The following is a 16988-nucleotide window of genomic DNA, read 5'->3' as shown; positions in this document are numbered from 1 at the left end:
AAATTACAGAGGAGGAACTTCTGGATGCAATTAAAGACTTTAAGTCCGGGAAAACTCCAGGGTTGGATGGCATACCAGTCGTAGTATACCAAACCTTTTTTGATATACTAAGAGGACCGTTATTAGCATGTTTTAACCACTCCTATGTAAATGGTAGATTATCTGACACTCAAGAAGGTCTGATCTCATTATTACTGAAACAGGATACAAGTGGAAAATATAAAGATCCAGTCCATTTAAAAAATTGGAGGCCCCTTACACTTCAGTGTTGTGATGCAAAAATTCTAGCAAAATGTATAGCGCATAGAATTAAAAAGGTATTGTCGGATATTATTCATTCTAATCAGGCAGGTTTTTTACATGGAAGATACATTGGAGATAATATAAGGCAAGTATTGGAAACAATAGAACATTATGGAAAATCGGAGAAACCAGGCCTGCTATTCATAGCAGACTTCGAAAAGGCATTTGATAAAGTACGACTGGGGTTTATATATAAATGCCTGGAGCATTTCAATGTTGGTGAATCTCTTATAAAATGGGTCAAAATCATGTATAGTAACCCTAGGTGTAAAATAGTAAATAATGGCTATTTCTCAGAAAGTTTAAAAAAAGGTATAATCTTTGTAAATGATATCATCGGTAGGACTGGTGGAGTTATGTCGCACATGCAGCTAACAAAAACATATGGAAATGTCTGCTCTACCCAAAATTACAACCAAATAATTGCAGCCTTACTGCAAAAATGGAAGAGGAAAGTGGAAGGAGGAGAAAGTAAGGAACTTGTCTGTCGCCCTTGCATTAAAGAACATAATTAGTTAAGGAAAACTGTGATAAATAAAAAAGTATATCAGTTTCATTTAAGGACCAAAGGATTGACAGCCGTCCCATATAGATTGCAAAATTGTTGGGAAGAGATTTTTGACGTACCGATCCCATGGCATAGTGTTTATGAACTGATACACAAAACCACACCGGATTCAAAACTTAGAATCTTTCAATTTAAATTATTATATAACATTCTTGCTACCAATATAATGTTATTTACAGTGGGGAAAAAAGTATTTAGTCAGCCACCAATTGTGCAAGTTCTCCCACTTAAAAAGATGAGAGAGGCCTGTAATTTTCATCATAGGTACACGTCAGCTATGACAGACAAATTGAGGAAAAAAAATCCAGAAAATCACATTGTAGGATTTTTTATGAATTTATTTGCAAATTATGGTGGAAAATAAGTATTTGGTCAATAACAAAAGTTTCTCAATACTTTGTTTTATACCCTTTGTTGGCAATGACACAGGTCAAACGTTTTCTGTAAGTCTTCACAAGGTTTTCACACACTGTTGCTGGTATTTTGGCCCATTCCTCCATGCAGATCTCCTCTAGAGCAGTGATGTTTTGGGGCTGTCGCTGGGCAACACGGACTTTCAACTCCCTCCAAAGATTTTCTCTGGGGTTGAGATCTGGAGACTGGCTAGGCCACTCCAGGACCTTGAAATGCTTCTTACGAAGCACTAAGCTAATGACCCTGGGACTAAACACCTCCCTCTGCAACTGGACTTCCTGACGGGCTGCCCCGAGGTGGTAAGGGTAGGTAACAGCACATCTGCCACGCTGATCCTCAACACGGGGGCCCCTCAGGGGTGCGTGCTCAGTCCCCTCCTGTACTCCCTGTTCACCCATGACTGCATGGCCAGGCACGACTCCAACACCATCATTAAGTTTGCCGACGACATAACAGTGGTAGGCCTGATCACCGACAACGATGAGAAAAAAAGAGGACTGAGCACGCCCCCATTCTCATCGATGGGGCTATAGTGGAACAGGTTGAGAGCTTTAAGTTCCTTGGTGTCCACATCACCAACAAACTATCATGGTCCAAACACGTGAAGAGGGCACGACAAAGCCCATTCCCCCTCAGGAGACTGAAAAGATTTGGCATGGGTCCTCAGATCCTCAAAAATGTATACAGCTGCATGGTACGTATGGTAACTGCTTGGCATCCGAGCCCAAGGCGCTACAGAGGGTAGTGCGTACGGCCTAGTACATCACTGGGGCCAAGCTTCCTGCCATCCAGGACCTCTATACCAGGCGGTGTCAGAGGAAGGCCCTAAAAATGAAAAAAAGACTCCAGCCAACCTAGTCATAGACTGTTCTCTCTGCTACCGCACGGCAAGCGGTACCGGAGCGCCAAGTTTAGGTCCAAAAGGCTTCTTAACAGCCCCTACCCCCAAGCCATAAGACTACTGAACAGCTAATCATGGACTATTTGCATTTTTTTCCTTAAAACTGCATTGCTAGTTAAGGGCTTCTAAGTAAGCATTTCACTGTAAGGTCTACACCTGTTGTATTCGGCGCATGTGGCAAATATCATTTGATTTGATTTGAGTATTCAGACCTATTTGCTATGAGAGTCGAAATTGAGCTCAGGTGCATCCTGTTTCCATTGATCATCCTTGATATGTTTCTACAACTTGATTGGAGTCCACCTGTGGTACATTCAATTGATTGGACATGATTTGGAAAGGCACACACCTGTCTATATAAGGTCCCACAGTTGACAGTGCATGTCAGAGCAAAAACCAAGCTATGAGGTCGAAGGAATTGTCTGTAGAGCTCGGAGACAGGTTTGTGTTGAGGCACAAATCTGGGGAAGGGTACCAAAAAATGTCTGCAGCGTTGAAGGTCCCCAGGAACACAGTGGCCTCCATCATTCTTAAATGGAAGAAGTTTGGAACCAGCAAGACTCTTCCTAGAGCTGGCTGCCAGGCCAAACTGAGCAATTAGGGAAGAAAGGCCTTGGTCAGGGAGGTGACCAAGAACCCGATGGTCACTCTGACAGAGCTCCAGAGTTTATCTGTGGAGATTGGAGAACCTTCCAGAAAGACAACCATCTCTGCAGCACTCTACCAATCAGGCCTAAATGGTAGTGGCCAGACGGAAGCCACTCCTCAGTAAAAGGCAGATGACAGCCCGCTTGGAGTTTGCCAAAAGGCACCTAAAGACTCTCAGACCATGAGAAACAAGATTCTCTGGTCTGGTGAAACCAAGATTGAATTCTTTGGCCTGAATGCCAAGTGTCACGTCTGGAGGAAACCTGGCACCATCCCTACGTTGAGGCATAGTTGTGGCAGCATCATGCTGTGGGGATGTTTTTCAGCAGCAGGGACTGGGAGACTAGTCAGGATCGAGGCAAAGATTAACAGAGAAAAGTACAGAGAGATCCTTGATGAAAACCTGCTCTCAGGACCTCAGACTGGGCGAAGGTTTACCTTCCAACAGGACAACAACCCTAAGCACACAGCCAAGACAACGCAGGAGTGGCTTTGGGACAAGTCTCTGAATGTCCTTGAGTGGCCCAGCCAGAGCCAGGACTTGAACCTGATCGAACATCTCTGGAGAGACCTGAAAATAGCTGTGCAGCAACACTCCCCATCCAATCTGACAGAGCTTGAGAGGATCTGCAGAGAAGAGTGGGAGAAACTCCCCAAATACAGGTGTGCCAAGCTTGTAGCGTCATACATAAGAAGACTCAAGGCTGTAATCGCTGCCAAAGGTGCTTCAACAAAGTACTGAGTAAAGGGTCTAAATACTTATGTAAATGTTATATTTCAATTTTTTTAGCAAACAAATATAAAAACCTGTTTTTGCTTTGTCATTATTGCGTATTGTGTGCAGATTGATGAGGAAAAAATACAATTGAATCTATTTTAGAATTAATACCTTTCGAAAGTATCTCCCCAACATCATCAATGATGATAGCTGCATACAGAGTTACAGTGCCTTCAGAAAGTATTCACACCCCTTGACTGTTTCCACCTTCTGTTGTGTTACAGACTGAATTTAAAATGAATTAAATTCCGATTATTATGTTTTTGTCAATGGCCTAGACACAATACCCCATAATGACAAAGTAAACATTTTACAAATTAATTAAAAATGAAAAGCTTAAATGTGTTGAGTCAATAAGTATTCAACCCCTTTGTTATGCCAAGCATAAATAGGTTCAGGAGTAAAAATGTGCTTAACAAGTCACATAATAAGTTGCATGGACTCACTCTTTGTGTAATACTAGTGTTTAACATGATTTTTGAATGACTACCTCATCTCTGTACCCCACACATACAATTATCTGTAAGGTCCCTCAGTCGAGCAGTGAATTTCAAATACAGATTCAACCACAAAGACAAGGGAGGTTTTCCAATGCCTCGCAAATCCCTTTGAGCATGGTGAAGTTATTAATTACACTTTGGATGGTATATCAATACACCCAGTCACTACAAAGATACAGATGTCCTTCTTAACTCAGTTGGCGGAGAGGAAGGAAACCACTCAGGGATTAATGTCTGGGATTGCAAAATACTGAGGATGGATCAACAACATTGTAGTTACTCCACAGTACTAACCTAATTGACAGAGTGAAAAGAAGGAAGCCTGTACAGAAAATGCATCCTGTTTGCAACAAGGCACTAAAATAATAATGCATTTTTTTTTGGCAAAGCAATTAACTTTTTGTCCTGAATATAGCGTGTTATGTTTGGGGCAAATCCAATACAACACATTACTGAGTACCTTTTCAAGCATAGTGGTGGCTGCATCATATTATGGGTATGCTTGTAATAGTTAAGGACTGGGGAGTTTTTCAGGATAAAAAAGAAACCGAATGGAGCTAAGCACAGGCAAAATCCTAGAGGAAAACCTGGTTCAGTCTGCTTTCCACCAGACAGTGGGAGATGAATTCACCTTTCAGAAGGACAATAACCTACAACACAAGGCCAAATCTACACTTTAGTTGCTTACCAAGAAGACAGTAAATGTGGCAGAGTTACAGTTTTGACTTAAATCTGCTTGAAAATCTATGGCAAGACTTGAAACTTGTTGTCCAGAAATGATCAACAACCAATTTGACAGAGCTTGAAGAATTTTGAAAAGAATAATGGGCAAATATTGTACAATCCAGGTGTACAAAACTTCAGGTGTAAAGATCCAGGTGTAAAGACTTACCCAGAAAGACTCACAGCTGTAATCGCTGGCAAAAGTGATTCTAACATCAGGGGTGTGAATACTTGTGTAAATACACTGCTTTGCTTTATCTTGGCCAGGTCACAGTTGTAAATGAGAACTTGTTCTCAACTGGTTTACCTGGTTAAATAAAGGTTAAATAAAATAAAATAAACATTTCTAAAAACATGTTTTCACTTTGTCATTATGGGGTATAGTGTGTAGATGGTTGAGGGGGAAAAAACTATTTAATCCATGTTGAATTCAGGCTGTAACACAACAAAATGTGGAATAAGTCAAGGGGTATGAATACTTTCTGAAGGCACTGTACAATGTGTCCATACAATCAGATACAGTATAATGTATTCATACAAAAGATTGCTGCATCCACTCCGGCAGGGGGCAGCATATCAGAGATGTAGTGCACAGATTACAGGAAGAGGAGGAAACTGCTGTTAATACTGAGCTAGCCAGTTTGTAGCGCTGCCAGTGGAAACCGTGGAAGAAAATAGTCAGGTGTAGGTTGCCAGTCTATAGACTTGGCCCACAATCGTAACTCTGTGAAGCGGGGCGTTAGTCCCTTAAACCCCGTTTGAGATGGCAGAATATAGCCAAACGGGTATCTTGACGGCGCTTCTGCTGTTCACTGTTGTCACTGTAAAAGACGTTTACGTCGGGAGGTCCATGATGACTCAACACCCAGCGCAGGCCTCTGACAGCCTGAATATGGGGGCTGACCGTTTGCGGGATGCCGACCCACAGAGGCTCAGCAAGCAGACCCTCTACACTGGGCCAGTGCTGAAATTCCAGTTTTGGTAAGATTATCGATTTTTCTCTACAGTTGTTGTGTAGCTATTTGTCTAGCAAACTAAAAGATAGCAGGCGGTTAGCTAGTCAACGCTAACTAGCCTATGCTAACTAGCCATTTGATAGTTTGGGGACAATGTTTGATGCTAGCTAGCTAATCCTCTTAGCTATATACAGCCTTTTTTGGCTTCTAATATAGAATGATAGAATGAAAGAACAGGCATATTACCTGAAGTAGCTAACTATATGCAGACTGGTAGTCTGGAATTTGGTAGGAATTTGGTGGCACAGTAGTCAGCTATAAGGTCACAGGTACCTAATTTATATCAAATACACTCATTTCTAACCAGTCTCTTTGTTTCTGTGTTACAGCATCTCCTGAGGGTATAGCAAGGTGTTCCAGGAGTACTCCCGGTCCATCAGCCAGTTGTACCCGGATATCCGCATAGAAGGAGAAAATTACCCTCCCACAACCATCAACAAGTAAGATGGCACACCATTGTCATGTAGCCAGTAGACACATTTATTTCGTCAGTGAATTTGGTGTTCTGATCACCACTGTTTTTGCCCTCCACCAGATATCTCGGAAATATATTTTCCTACTTCAAACTTCTTGCCATTGCCCTAGTTGTCAGTGGACAAAATCCCTTCCCTATGCTTGGACTGGAGACTCCCAGAGCATGGACGTGGACTCAAGAAAATAAGGTGAGGGGTTTTACGGTTTCAACTTCAATAGATTTTGAATAAACACACTTGATCCCTTCTGAACATGTTTGTCTTCCAGATATTTTCGTGCCTGATGACATTCTTCCTCAGTAACATGTTGGAGACCCACTTCTTGTCCACCGGTGCATTTGAAATCACACTAAATGGTGAGTTGAATGGGGTCACTGAAAACACAGTCTTCACTTTACACCCTTGCATGGATATACACAACAAATTCAGTTAAATGATATGTAAATGTGAATTCCACATTTTGCGTATTTGAATAAGCCTTTGTCTCCTGTCATTTCTCTACACTCCCTTTTAGATGTACCAATCTGGTCCAAGCTGCAGTCAGGATACGTACCCAACATCCAGGAGATCTTCCAAATCCTTGATAATCACATTAAGATGAATCAAGTTGACAAGATCTCCTTCCCATCTCCGTAGTGCTGACGTTTAAGAAGATTAGTAGGTAATGAAACGCATCTGCCATCCACAGACTGAAGCATGTCAATGTATCTTATTGTTGTGTGTGGTATCTTAGACATGGACTCTGGGGCAAGTGTTAGTTAACAGCCTGCTCTGTTTCTCTACATCCCAGGTCTCTGGAGCAGTTGATCAGGTCAGTGGGACTGCATTGTGGTGTAATGAAGGCTTGGTCTGCAAACGGCTTGCTGTGAGGCCAGGCTGGATGTCCCTGCCACTGATCACACTTCCTCTGCCCTGGGAAACGCTCCCGTGTCCTCGATCTAAACAAAAAATAAGCACGCCACTAGCTGGCTTGGATGAGAAGATCCTGTCATATACTAGATAGATGTTTTATGAGAGAATAGTCCTATAAGTGGTTTAGTTAAAGAAGGCTAATGGTTTGCACTGCTGTCGTACCAAGTGCTTTTGTAATGGGGTGGTTGTTTTTTCAGTTAGCCGTTCTGTGTCAAGTCTCCCTTGACTGTCTGAACCTTTACATTGGGGATGGCTTGTTCTGTCCTGCTTGAGTTGACAAAATCAGTTCTGTTTGAGCTGAAGGTTTGAAATGCTTAATCTTTGAATGTGATTTTTCTTTCTTTACAACTATATTTCAGGTGTTATCCATGATTTGAAATTGTTTGTTTTTTTGGGGAAAAAATTAATCTGAGATTTAAAAAGGAGGGCTAATTGCTCACTGTTACTTTTAATGGTAATTCTGTCTGATGGATCTTCTAGTGGAGATGCTTGATGTGTTTTCTGAGGACAATGAATTGTCCAACCAGCTTGCTGATAATGTAAAAGTAGCACAGAAGAAAGTTAAGCTGTACGTGCCCAGCTTCCTAACAATTCAAAGTAGTGGATATTGTGCAACACAACAGCTATATTGTATCTTCATGAACTTGTGAAAGGAATGGCTAAAGAAAGCACTGCTAGCTCAATGAAATGGTGTTATGTAAAGATCCCTCTCACTCAATTTGACTTTGTCAACCACTCCTAAGTCGTGTGAAAAAGCACCCTTTGTTCTTGTATCTGTGTATGAAATCAGATGGTGTGGCTAAAACTCAAGGATTAAAGCTGAATAAAATGTCTTGTCTTAAAGTAATAAACATTCTGAGAGGTTTCACTCATGTCAGTGCGCTGTTGCCTTGTGTTGTTTTAGAATGAAAAACAGACTCAATATAAAATATGATTATTCAATACAAACGATTGAAGGTCTTCCACATGTTGAAACATTTTGTATGACATTTTGATACTTTTGCTATTACACATCTAAAAGGCACAAAAAAAAACAGAGGTACCTCATTGTGAATGTCCAGTTAATTTATAAGCTAGTAAACTACCTTGAAAACAGTTGGATTGATAGAATAACAAGGGCCAGGGTTGAGTCAGTTGCCGTTCCAGGAGCAGAATGGGGTGACGTGAAACACGTAGCAGTGGGTGCATACCCTCACAGCCTTGACCTGACCGTACCGGGGTAGAGGCGCCGAGCGGGCAGAGCAGCGAGAACAGAAGATCTGAGACGACATACATTTCAAAATTATTCACACACATTCACAGGTCTGTGTTCATTAGTAAGTGTGTGGCTATGTTTGCATGGCTGGAAGTGAGACAGTAGAGTGGTGATTATATGGTACCCTTGTCTGGGTATTAACAGGTACCTTGCCACAGCTCCTGCAGTGGTGCTTCTTGCGTATTACAGTGAAGGGGGCGTTACATGCTGTGCAGACGCTACAGGCCTCATCGGGAACCCAGGCTGGGAGCTCTGCAGAGAGAACATTACATTTTAGTCATTTAGCAGACGCTCTTATCCAGAGCGACTTAGTGAGTGCATACATTTTTCATACTGGCACCCCGTGGGAATCGAACCCACAACCATGGCGTTGCAAGCGCCATGCTCTACCAATTGAGCTACAGGAGGCCTGTGACTGAGGTTATTGGTGAATGGTTAGAAAATGATAATAGGGGACAGTTAAAAAGACAAGACTAAAAGAAGACATCACCTTCACATTGGACATCTTGCTCAATCAGTGGGGAGGAGGACAGCCACTCCATACACAAGGCACAGTCCTCCAGGGCCATGTTACTCAGGCCTAAGGATGCTGGTGAGACATGGGACAGGACACAGACCATATTGAACTGGGAGTCGAGAGATTTTGGATGCGTCTACGTCACAGAAAGCTGCTAAGGGGAGGACAGCTCATAATAATGTCTGGAACGGAGAGGGATGGAATGGCATCAAACACATGGAAACTATCTGTTGGATGTATTTGATACCATTACACCTATTCTGCTCCAGCCATTACCACGAGCACGTCCTCCACAGTTAATGTTCCACCAACAACCTGTGGTCTACGGACACTGCAAATAATAAGATGATTAAGGTAAAATATCTTGAAAAATATCTTTAAATAAGCAGAATTATCTGCCAATGATGTTAGATAATTTAGCTTGGTAAGAAAAAAACATTTTCAGTGAATTATCACTCAATATAAGATATTTAAGCTTGCTTAATTTGAACTTTTTGCAGTGTGGAATCGCTCATGTCATGGTTAAATCACATGATATGCCCAAGCACTGTAGTACCTTTCCTTTGCTTGTCTTCTTCTGCAAGAACTGTCTTAGTCGTCATTATCTGGAACAGTGTCTTCAATATGGTTCTTAGGTCACTGGAGTAGTTGCTTTGTAGCTGGTCTGCAACACCTGGTTAGAGTTGATATATTATCAGAGACTAAGATCACTTGTCTCCTCAGTCTTATGATGTAAGAGCTATGTCAAACAGAGGGATATGCATATCCAGACACTGTATGACATAACAATACAGGGGTGGACTGGCCATCTGGCATTTCGGGCAATTGCCAGATGGGCTGATCCATTTTTAGTAGTGCTGAGCAATTAACCGAAATTTCGGTTCAATTATTTGAATTCCATTTCGTTCGGGTTTTTTCTGTAGGCCCAATGTGCAGTTTCTCTAGAGATAAATCTGATCAAACCCAAACTGTGTGATGTAGTATGGAGCTGTTAGACCGCATAGGCAGCAGCTCTATAAAGATGAGATGATGACTTGGAATTAAATAATGAAGTCATCAAATAAAAAAATGTAATATACACAATAACTGAAATATTTTATTAAAGTAATGTGAATAAATGATGGTTCATAAGTAGTAATGGGAAGTCACTACCGTCATGGGACTTTTATTAATTGTTTTATTAAGTGTTGTTACAACATTCAACCCACATAATGCATAGTGCATTTATTATTTAAAGAAATAATAAAAAAAGGAAATTGAAAACAGTGATCATTTAAAAAAAAAAAATGTATTGAACCGAAACGACCTCAAAAAGCACTAATAGCTCAGCACTAATGTTTCATCTAGTGGGCCTTCTAACTTGGGTTTTTTGTGCAAAATGAACATTTTCTGGCTAATAATTGGGATCTAAAGGGAAAATATTGGCACATTTTTGGTCCCAGTCCGCCCCTGTAACAATATCTGACAAAGTGAAAGACAATGAGGATCTACTGTACCTGAAATGCACACAAACAGACGGTGAAGAAGGTCACCGCTGCTATTGAAACGGGATCGGATATTGTGGCAGGCCAACTGGATGTCAGGATGCTCCATCCCCTCCATGTTATTACTGCTTGGTTGATAGCTGACAGAACTAAGGGACATAGGGACCATTAGGTTCTGCTCAGTCATTGAAAACTAGGCTAACAATTTTATCATCATGTATTATAAAAAATTAAGTCATTTATAAAGTGCCACTAGAGGAAGTAGTGAAATTAACTGGTTTATAGAAGTGTAAAAGTAGTATAATTTATCAACTTTTGGGAGACGTCTTTCAAACTAGAGCAAGTATGAGGCTAGCACATACCTGAATTGGGACAGGGTGTATTCCTCTGGCTCTGCCTCTACCACTCTCTGTTCAGCCTTCCCATCTCCATTGGTTCTACAGTGGGTCAGGCTGGGGTAGGCAACAGATGCTGGAACACCCTCTCTCTGATGACCCCTGGCCCGTAATGAAGGGAACCATGGGCCCAGCACATGGCTCCTCTCCTTCCCCTGTTCCCTGGGGCCCACAGCCTTCTCAGCTGGGCCTCTAACAGCAGAGAAGGGGGAACAGAATGGCAAACCTGTATCCTGAGCTGGACCTTGGGTTTGGGGAGTCAGGCAGCCGTAGGTGTCATGGTCTGGTGGGAATAGAAGCAGACTGGGGCACTGAAGGCAGATACAGGGGCTGAGCTGGCAGTATGTGGCCGCGCCATTCAGAGACTGCAGCTGTGCATCCTCTTCGCCATCATCATCGTTTTCCTCTTTCACCTTCTCCTCTACCTTCTCGGTCCAGGTAGACAGGTTGGGAGATGGGGGATTGGAGATCCCATTTGCAGAGAGTTTCGTCCCCTTCATCCTCAGTGCAATCAGCTCTGCCGTCTTTGAAACATCCTGGCTCACATTCTGGCTCAACCCCTCCCCATTCAGGCAGATGGAGGGGACAGAGAGAGCCCCAAGGTCTGGGGTCGAGAGCCTGCTACTGCTGGGCCAGTTCTTGCTGCGCTGGAGGGCTGCCTCCACACACTTCCTGGACAAGCTGGTCCGCGGTGAAGAAGGGCAAGACATGTTCCGCCTCATATTCAGATGTGGGGAGTTAGGAAGGGAATAGCCTTGCTTCTGTGTCCCGTCCAAGTCATCCATGTAGAAGACACGCTCCTCTTCCTCTACACTTGACCCACCAGCGGACCAACCACAAGACGACACTCTGCTCCCAGCCCTGCGGCGCCTGAGAGGGGAGGCCATGGGGCTGGGGGTGAGGCTGGCAGCCCCCCTCCTCTGGGGGTAAGGAGATGAAGTCTGGCTAGGTGCTGGGGACAGAAAGCTGGACATCTCATCTCCCACCTGGTAGAACATCATACTGAGCAGCTCCATCTCCATGATGTCAGCCTGCATGGAGGACGACAGCTCAACCTCTGGGTCCCACTCTAAACGGCCAGGTTCAACTTGCAGGAGGGAAGGGTTATCCTCCTTGTCCTCCTCCATCACGACACATGCCTGAGGAGGAACACTTAACTGGAACTTTGCCCCCTGCTTTCCATGCATGGTATGCTCCAGTTGCTGGGCCAGAGTGATGGCTGAATGTGGTATGGCTGAAGAACGGCGCCGGGCAACCAAACCATCTTCCTGAGTGACACAGAGGTTGCGTTCCAAAGAATGAACCTCTTCTTCATTGAGCGTGCGCAGGAGATTCCTGTTCATATACCAAAATGTTGATTGATTTTCACTCATGGAAATACAGTGGGGGAAAAAAGTATTTAGTCAGCCACCAATTGTGCAAGTTCTCCCACTTAAAAAGATGAGGCCTGTAATTTTCATCATAGGTACACGTCAACTATGACAGACAAATTGAGAAAAATAAATCCAGAAAATCACATTGTAGGATTTTTAATGAATTTATTTGCAAATTATGGTGGAAAATAAGTATTTGGTCAATAACAAAAGTTTCTCAATACTTTGTTATATACCCTTTGTTGGCAATGACACAGGTCAAACGTTCTGTAAGTCTTCACAAGGTTTTCACACACTGTTGCTGGTATTTTGGCCCATTCCTCCATGCATATCTCCTCTAGAGCAGTGATGTTTTGGGGCTGTCGCTGGGCAACACGGACTTTCAACTCCCCCCAAAGATTTTCTATGGGGTTGAGATCTGGAGAATGGCTAGGCCACTCCAGGACCTTGAAATGCTTCTTACGAAGCCACTCCTTCATTTCCCGGGCGGTGTGTTTGGGATCATTGTCATGCTGAAAGACCCAGCCACGTTTCATCTTCAATGCCCTTGCTGATGGAAGGAGGTTTTCACTCAAAATCTCATGATACATGGCCCCATTCATTCTTTCCTTTACACGGATCAGTCGTCCTGGTCCCTTTGCAGAAAAACAGCCCCAAAGCATGATGTTTCCACCCCCATGCTTCACAGTAGGTATGGTGTTCTTTGGATGCAACTCAGCATTCTTTGTCCTCCAAACACGACGAGTTGAGTTTTTACCAAAAAGTTATATTTTGGTTTCATCTGACCATATGACATTCTCCCAATCCTCTTCTGGATCATCCAAATGCACTCTAGCAAACTTCAGACGGGCCTGGACATGTACTGGCTTAAGCAGGGGGACACGTCTGGCACTGCAGGATTTGAGTCTATGGCGGCGCAGTGTGTTACTGATGGTACACTTTGTTACTTTGGTGCCAGCTCTCTGCAGGTGATTCACTAGGTCCCCCCGTGTGGTTCTGGGATTTTTGCTCACCGTTCTTGTGATCATTTTGACCCCACGGGGTGAGATCTTGCGTGGAGCCCCAGATCGAGGTAGATTATCAGTGGTCTTGTATGTCTTCCATTTCCTAATAATTGCTCCCACAGTTGATTTCTTCAAACCAAGCTGCTTACCTATTGCAGATTCAGTCTTCCCAGCCTGGTGCAGGTCTACAATTTTGTTCCTGGTGTCCTTTGACAGCTCTTTGGTCTTGGCCATAGTGGAGTTTGGAGTGTGACTGTTTGAGGTTGTGGACAGGTGTCTTTTATACTGATAACAAGTTCAAACAGGTGCCATTAATACAGGTAACGAGTGGAGGACAGAGGAGCCTCTTAAAGAAGAAGTTACAGGTCTGTGAGAGCCAGAAATCTTGCTTGTTTGTAGGTGACCAAATACTTATTTTCCACCATAATTTGCAAATAAATTCATAAAAAATCCTACAATGTGATTTTCTGGATTTATTTTTCTCAATTTGTCTGTCATAGTTGACATGTACCTATGATGAAAATTACAGGCCTCTCATCTTTTTGAGTGGGAGAACTTGCACAATTGGTGGCTGACTAAATACTTTTTTTCCCCCACTGTACCTCATCAAGACTAATGTTATTGTTAAAACTAGGCTTTGAAATGGAAGTACTGTACCTGATTTTCTTCAGTAAAGAGTGGAAGGGCCTGAATAACTCAGACATGTCCTCCAACTCACCATCCAGCTTCATGGGGCCATCAGGAAACACCACTAGACCACTGGATAGACACATGGCATTTGGTTTGAGAATTTGTAGTGATGTAGATTATTAAAATACTGTACAATAAAAATGACAATTGAAAAGGTATTTATTGGAGAGTTTTTCAGAACACTCACCACACTATAGCTAATCGTGGGATTGTAAACATGAGTGCAGGCTCATAGTCATCGATCAGGTCTTGAGTGATATATCCCCGTTTTAGTGCCCTATATGAATCCATGAGAGAAAAAGTGACTTAGTAACATTTATTAGTAGATTAATAAAACAATTATGTGATGGGAAGCATATATAGGTGAGAACTACATATCAATTCTCACCTGGACACTGTCTCACAGAACAGCACAGTGACATCCTGTTGGATGTCATACTGTTTAAAGGACTTGACTGGTACCATGGCTGAAACATAGCTTAGGTACAGAAAGAAAAATAGAGTGAGTGTGTTACGTTATGAAACCCACTTTTCCTGAGGGAGTGAAATATCATTTTCACAGTCTCACCTGAACTCGAAATCTGCAAACAGGTTGTCAAATTTTCTCAAGGCCTGGCACAGTAGCTCTGTATAGACATTCCGATTGCGAAGAGCCTGGTCACGGGCGATGCTCCGTACTTCGTCTATGCAGCGAGTCAGTTCCTTTGCTAGGGGACGCATTGCCTCGCTCTCAGACTCCTGGTTCATGATGATGGAGCCAGCAGCCAAACACTAGGGAGATAACAGAAATGTGTTATTCTACATAGTCTGCTTTTCAAAGATAATAGCCAAAATCACTCTGACCAGCAATTGTTCTATTATGCTGTCGCCGAGACATGAACTTCTGAAGTGTCAAGATAAGATAGCAGGTACCTCAGCTCCAAACCACAGCTGGCCTTCCAGGTTCTCCTGTTGGATCTCCTCTGGGAACTTGACATAGAAGTCTCGATTGGCTCTCTCGCCTGGGATACACTCATTCATGATCTGGTTGAGGATGCTCAGCACATTGTCCTGTTGTAAATCCCAATAGAGGAATCCCATTGAAGATAGCACATACTATTCTGCAGTTTGTGCATCACTATCATAAAGGTCACTACTGATGCATTTATCATCACAATAAGAGGAAGTGATGATGATTCACTTGGTTGTGTCCCAAATGGCACCCTATTCCCTTAGTAGTGCACTACTTTTGACCAGGGCCTTTAGGGCTCTGGTCAAAAGTAATGCACCAAATAGGGAATAGGGTGCCATTTGGGACAGAATCCTTCTGTACCTGGCAGGAGCGGAACTGGCTGACCAGCAGGGCACAGCGTTGGGGTTCGTTCTTGCCATCCAGGCTGTTGAGCTTGTCAGCCACCTGCCTCAGCTCTTCATCAGCACGGTAGAACTGGGAAAGCAATTGTTGGTCCGATTTCTTGAGACAAAAAAATAGTGTAACATTAAGAAATGAAGGACTGAATAGACTAATCACATCATAGGTTAAAGTATTTTGTATTGTTTTGCAGTAAAAGGACTGAGGAGGGAGTGAGTAACAGTACATCTTTTTTTCTGTAAGATTCTACACTTTGGACAAACAAAATGAGCTGAACAGAGGAGAGAGAACAATGCCCCTGGCCCTTGAAAAGATCCAAGGATACAACTTGTGACTTCAGGGGAAAGCCAAGACGCAGAGCTATTGAACAAGGTGAGAAACTGTGTGTGTCTCTATTACAAAGCCACAGCAGCCACCAACAAAGGAGCCCTTACTGTAATTAGCTGGGCAGCAGCTTACAGTGGCTTGCGAAAGTATTCACCCCCCTTGGCATTTTTCCTATTTTGTTGCCTTACAACCTGGAATTCAAATAGATTTTTTGGGGGGTTTGTATCATTTGATTTACACAACATGTCTACCACTTTGAAGATACAAAATCTTTTTTCTTGAGCGTGCATAACTATTCATTTTTTTATAACACAACCCTGTTCTGTACTTCTCCACAACTTTGTCCCTGACCTGTTTGGAGAGCTCCTTGGTCTTCATGGTGCCGCTTGCTTGGTGGTGCCCCTTGCTTAGTGGTGTTGCAGACTCTGGGGCCTTTCAGAACAGGTGTATATATACTGAGATCATGTGACACTTAGATTGCACACAGGTGGACTTTATTTAACTAATTATGTGACTTCTGAAGGTAATTGGTTGCACCAGATCTTATTTAGGGGATTCATAGCAAAGGGGGCGAACACATATGCACACACCACTTTTCCGTTATTTTTTTGTATAATTTTTTTCATTTCACTTCACCAATTTGGACTATTTTGTGTATGTCCATTACATGAAATCCAAATAAACATCAATTTAAATTACAGGTTGTAATGCAACAAAATAGGAAAACTGCCAAGGGGGATGAATACTTTTGCAAGGCATTGTATGTTTCCGTGTTTACAGAGGAAACGTGGACATCCCACTGGTTTGAAGATTTAAAAAAAATACTGCTAGCATGTCTGCCTCAAATACAGGATATTCTACATGGAATAGTAGTGGTAATGTGTTAAAGATTATTGTTGCTCCATTCATTTAATATAATGGGAAACATGTTTCTCACAAGTTTCTTTGTAAAAAAATTAAATAAAAGATACACCAAGAAACTGCTAGGAAATGCAATAATACTTTTTTTCTTCTTAAAATACCTCAAATAATAAAGGGTTATGAATTTTTGAATAAATTTGTTCCAAAAAAAGCGTATCAGACATTTGATAGGGCCAAAAGACACTTACCTTAGGTTTGTGAAACCACTTTCTAAATCTGTTCATGGTTGAAAAATGTTACCTTGTCTATAGCCTTAGTTTAATATAGCCAATCTAATATTCAAATTGACAAGAATCCCAAGATCTCTGTCAAAGCAGTTCCAGATGACTTTAGTGCAGCAGGGCTGGTGGATCCTTCTTCAACCACACGATTGTCAAAGGAGAATCCCCTGTTCTCACCCTTTTTACCTGACCTTACCTGCACTTTAATGGGCGG

The 16988-nt window shown here is 42.5% G+C and overlaps 1 protein-coding gene and 1 pseudogene across 2 annotated transcripts; one reads left to right on the top strand and one right to left on the bottom strand.

Moving 5' to 3' along the window:
- Positions 1–5421: 5421 nt before the first annotated feature.
- Positions 5422–8108, top strand: LOC311105289 (selenoprotein T2-like; annotated as a pseudogene). Its single transcript, XR_014615825.1, has 6 exons — positions 5422–5816; positions 6181–6291; positions 6387–6513; positions 6593–6680; positions 6839–6985; positions 7115–8108. The product of XR_014615825.1 is annotated as a selenoprotein T2-like (transcript).
- A 258-nt stretch (positions 8109–8366) lies between these two features.
- Positions 8367–16777, bottom strand: LOC311105024 (lateral signaling target protein 2 homolog; the record flags this gene model as incomplete). The annotated part of the gene is made up of 13 exons (XM_084147004.1): positions 8367–8495; positions 8640–8743; positions 8982–9080; positions 9565–9681; positions 10505–10641; positions 10855–12222; positions 13922–14023; positions 14142–14231; positions 14343–14432; positions 14523–14725; positions 14867–15004; positions 15267–15407; positions 16742–16777. 13 exons carry the CDS (start codon positions 16775–16777, stop codon positions 8367–8369), a joined length of 2754 nt encoding a protein of 917 aa, XP_084003130.1.
- Between the last annotated feature and the right edge of the window lie 211 nt (positions 16778–16988).

The sequence above is a fragment of the Coregonus lavaretus genome (assembly GCF_964263955.1).
Source record: "Coregonus lavaretus genome assembly, chromosome: 29".
In the NCBI taxonomy this organism is placed as follows: Eukaryota; Metazoa; Chordata; class Actinopteri; order Salmoniformes; family Salmonidae; genus Coregonus; species Coregonus lavaretus.
Note: the sequence above shows the minus strand (reverse complement) of the source record. Positions and strands in the feature narration are given on the sequence as shown.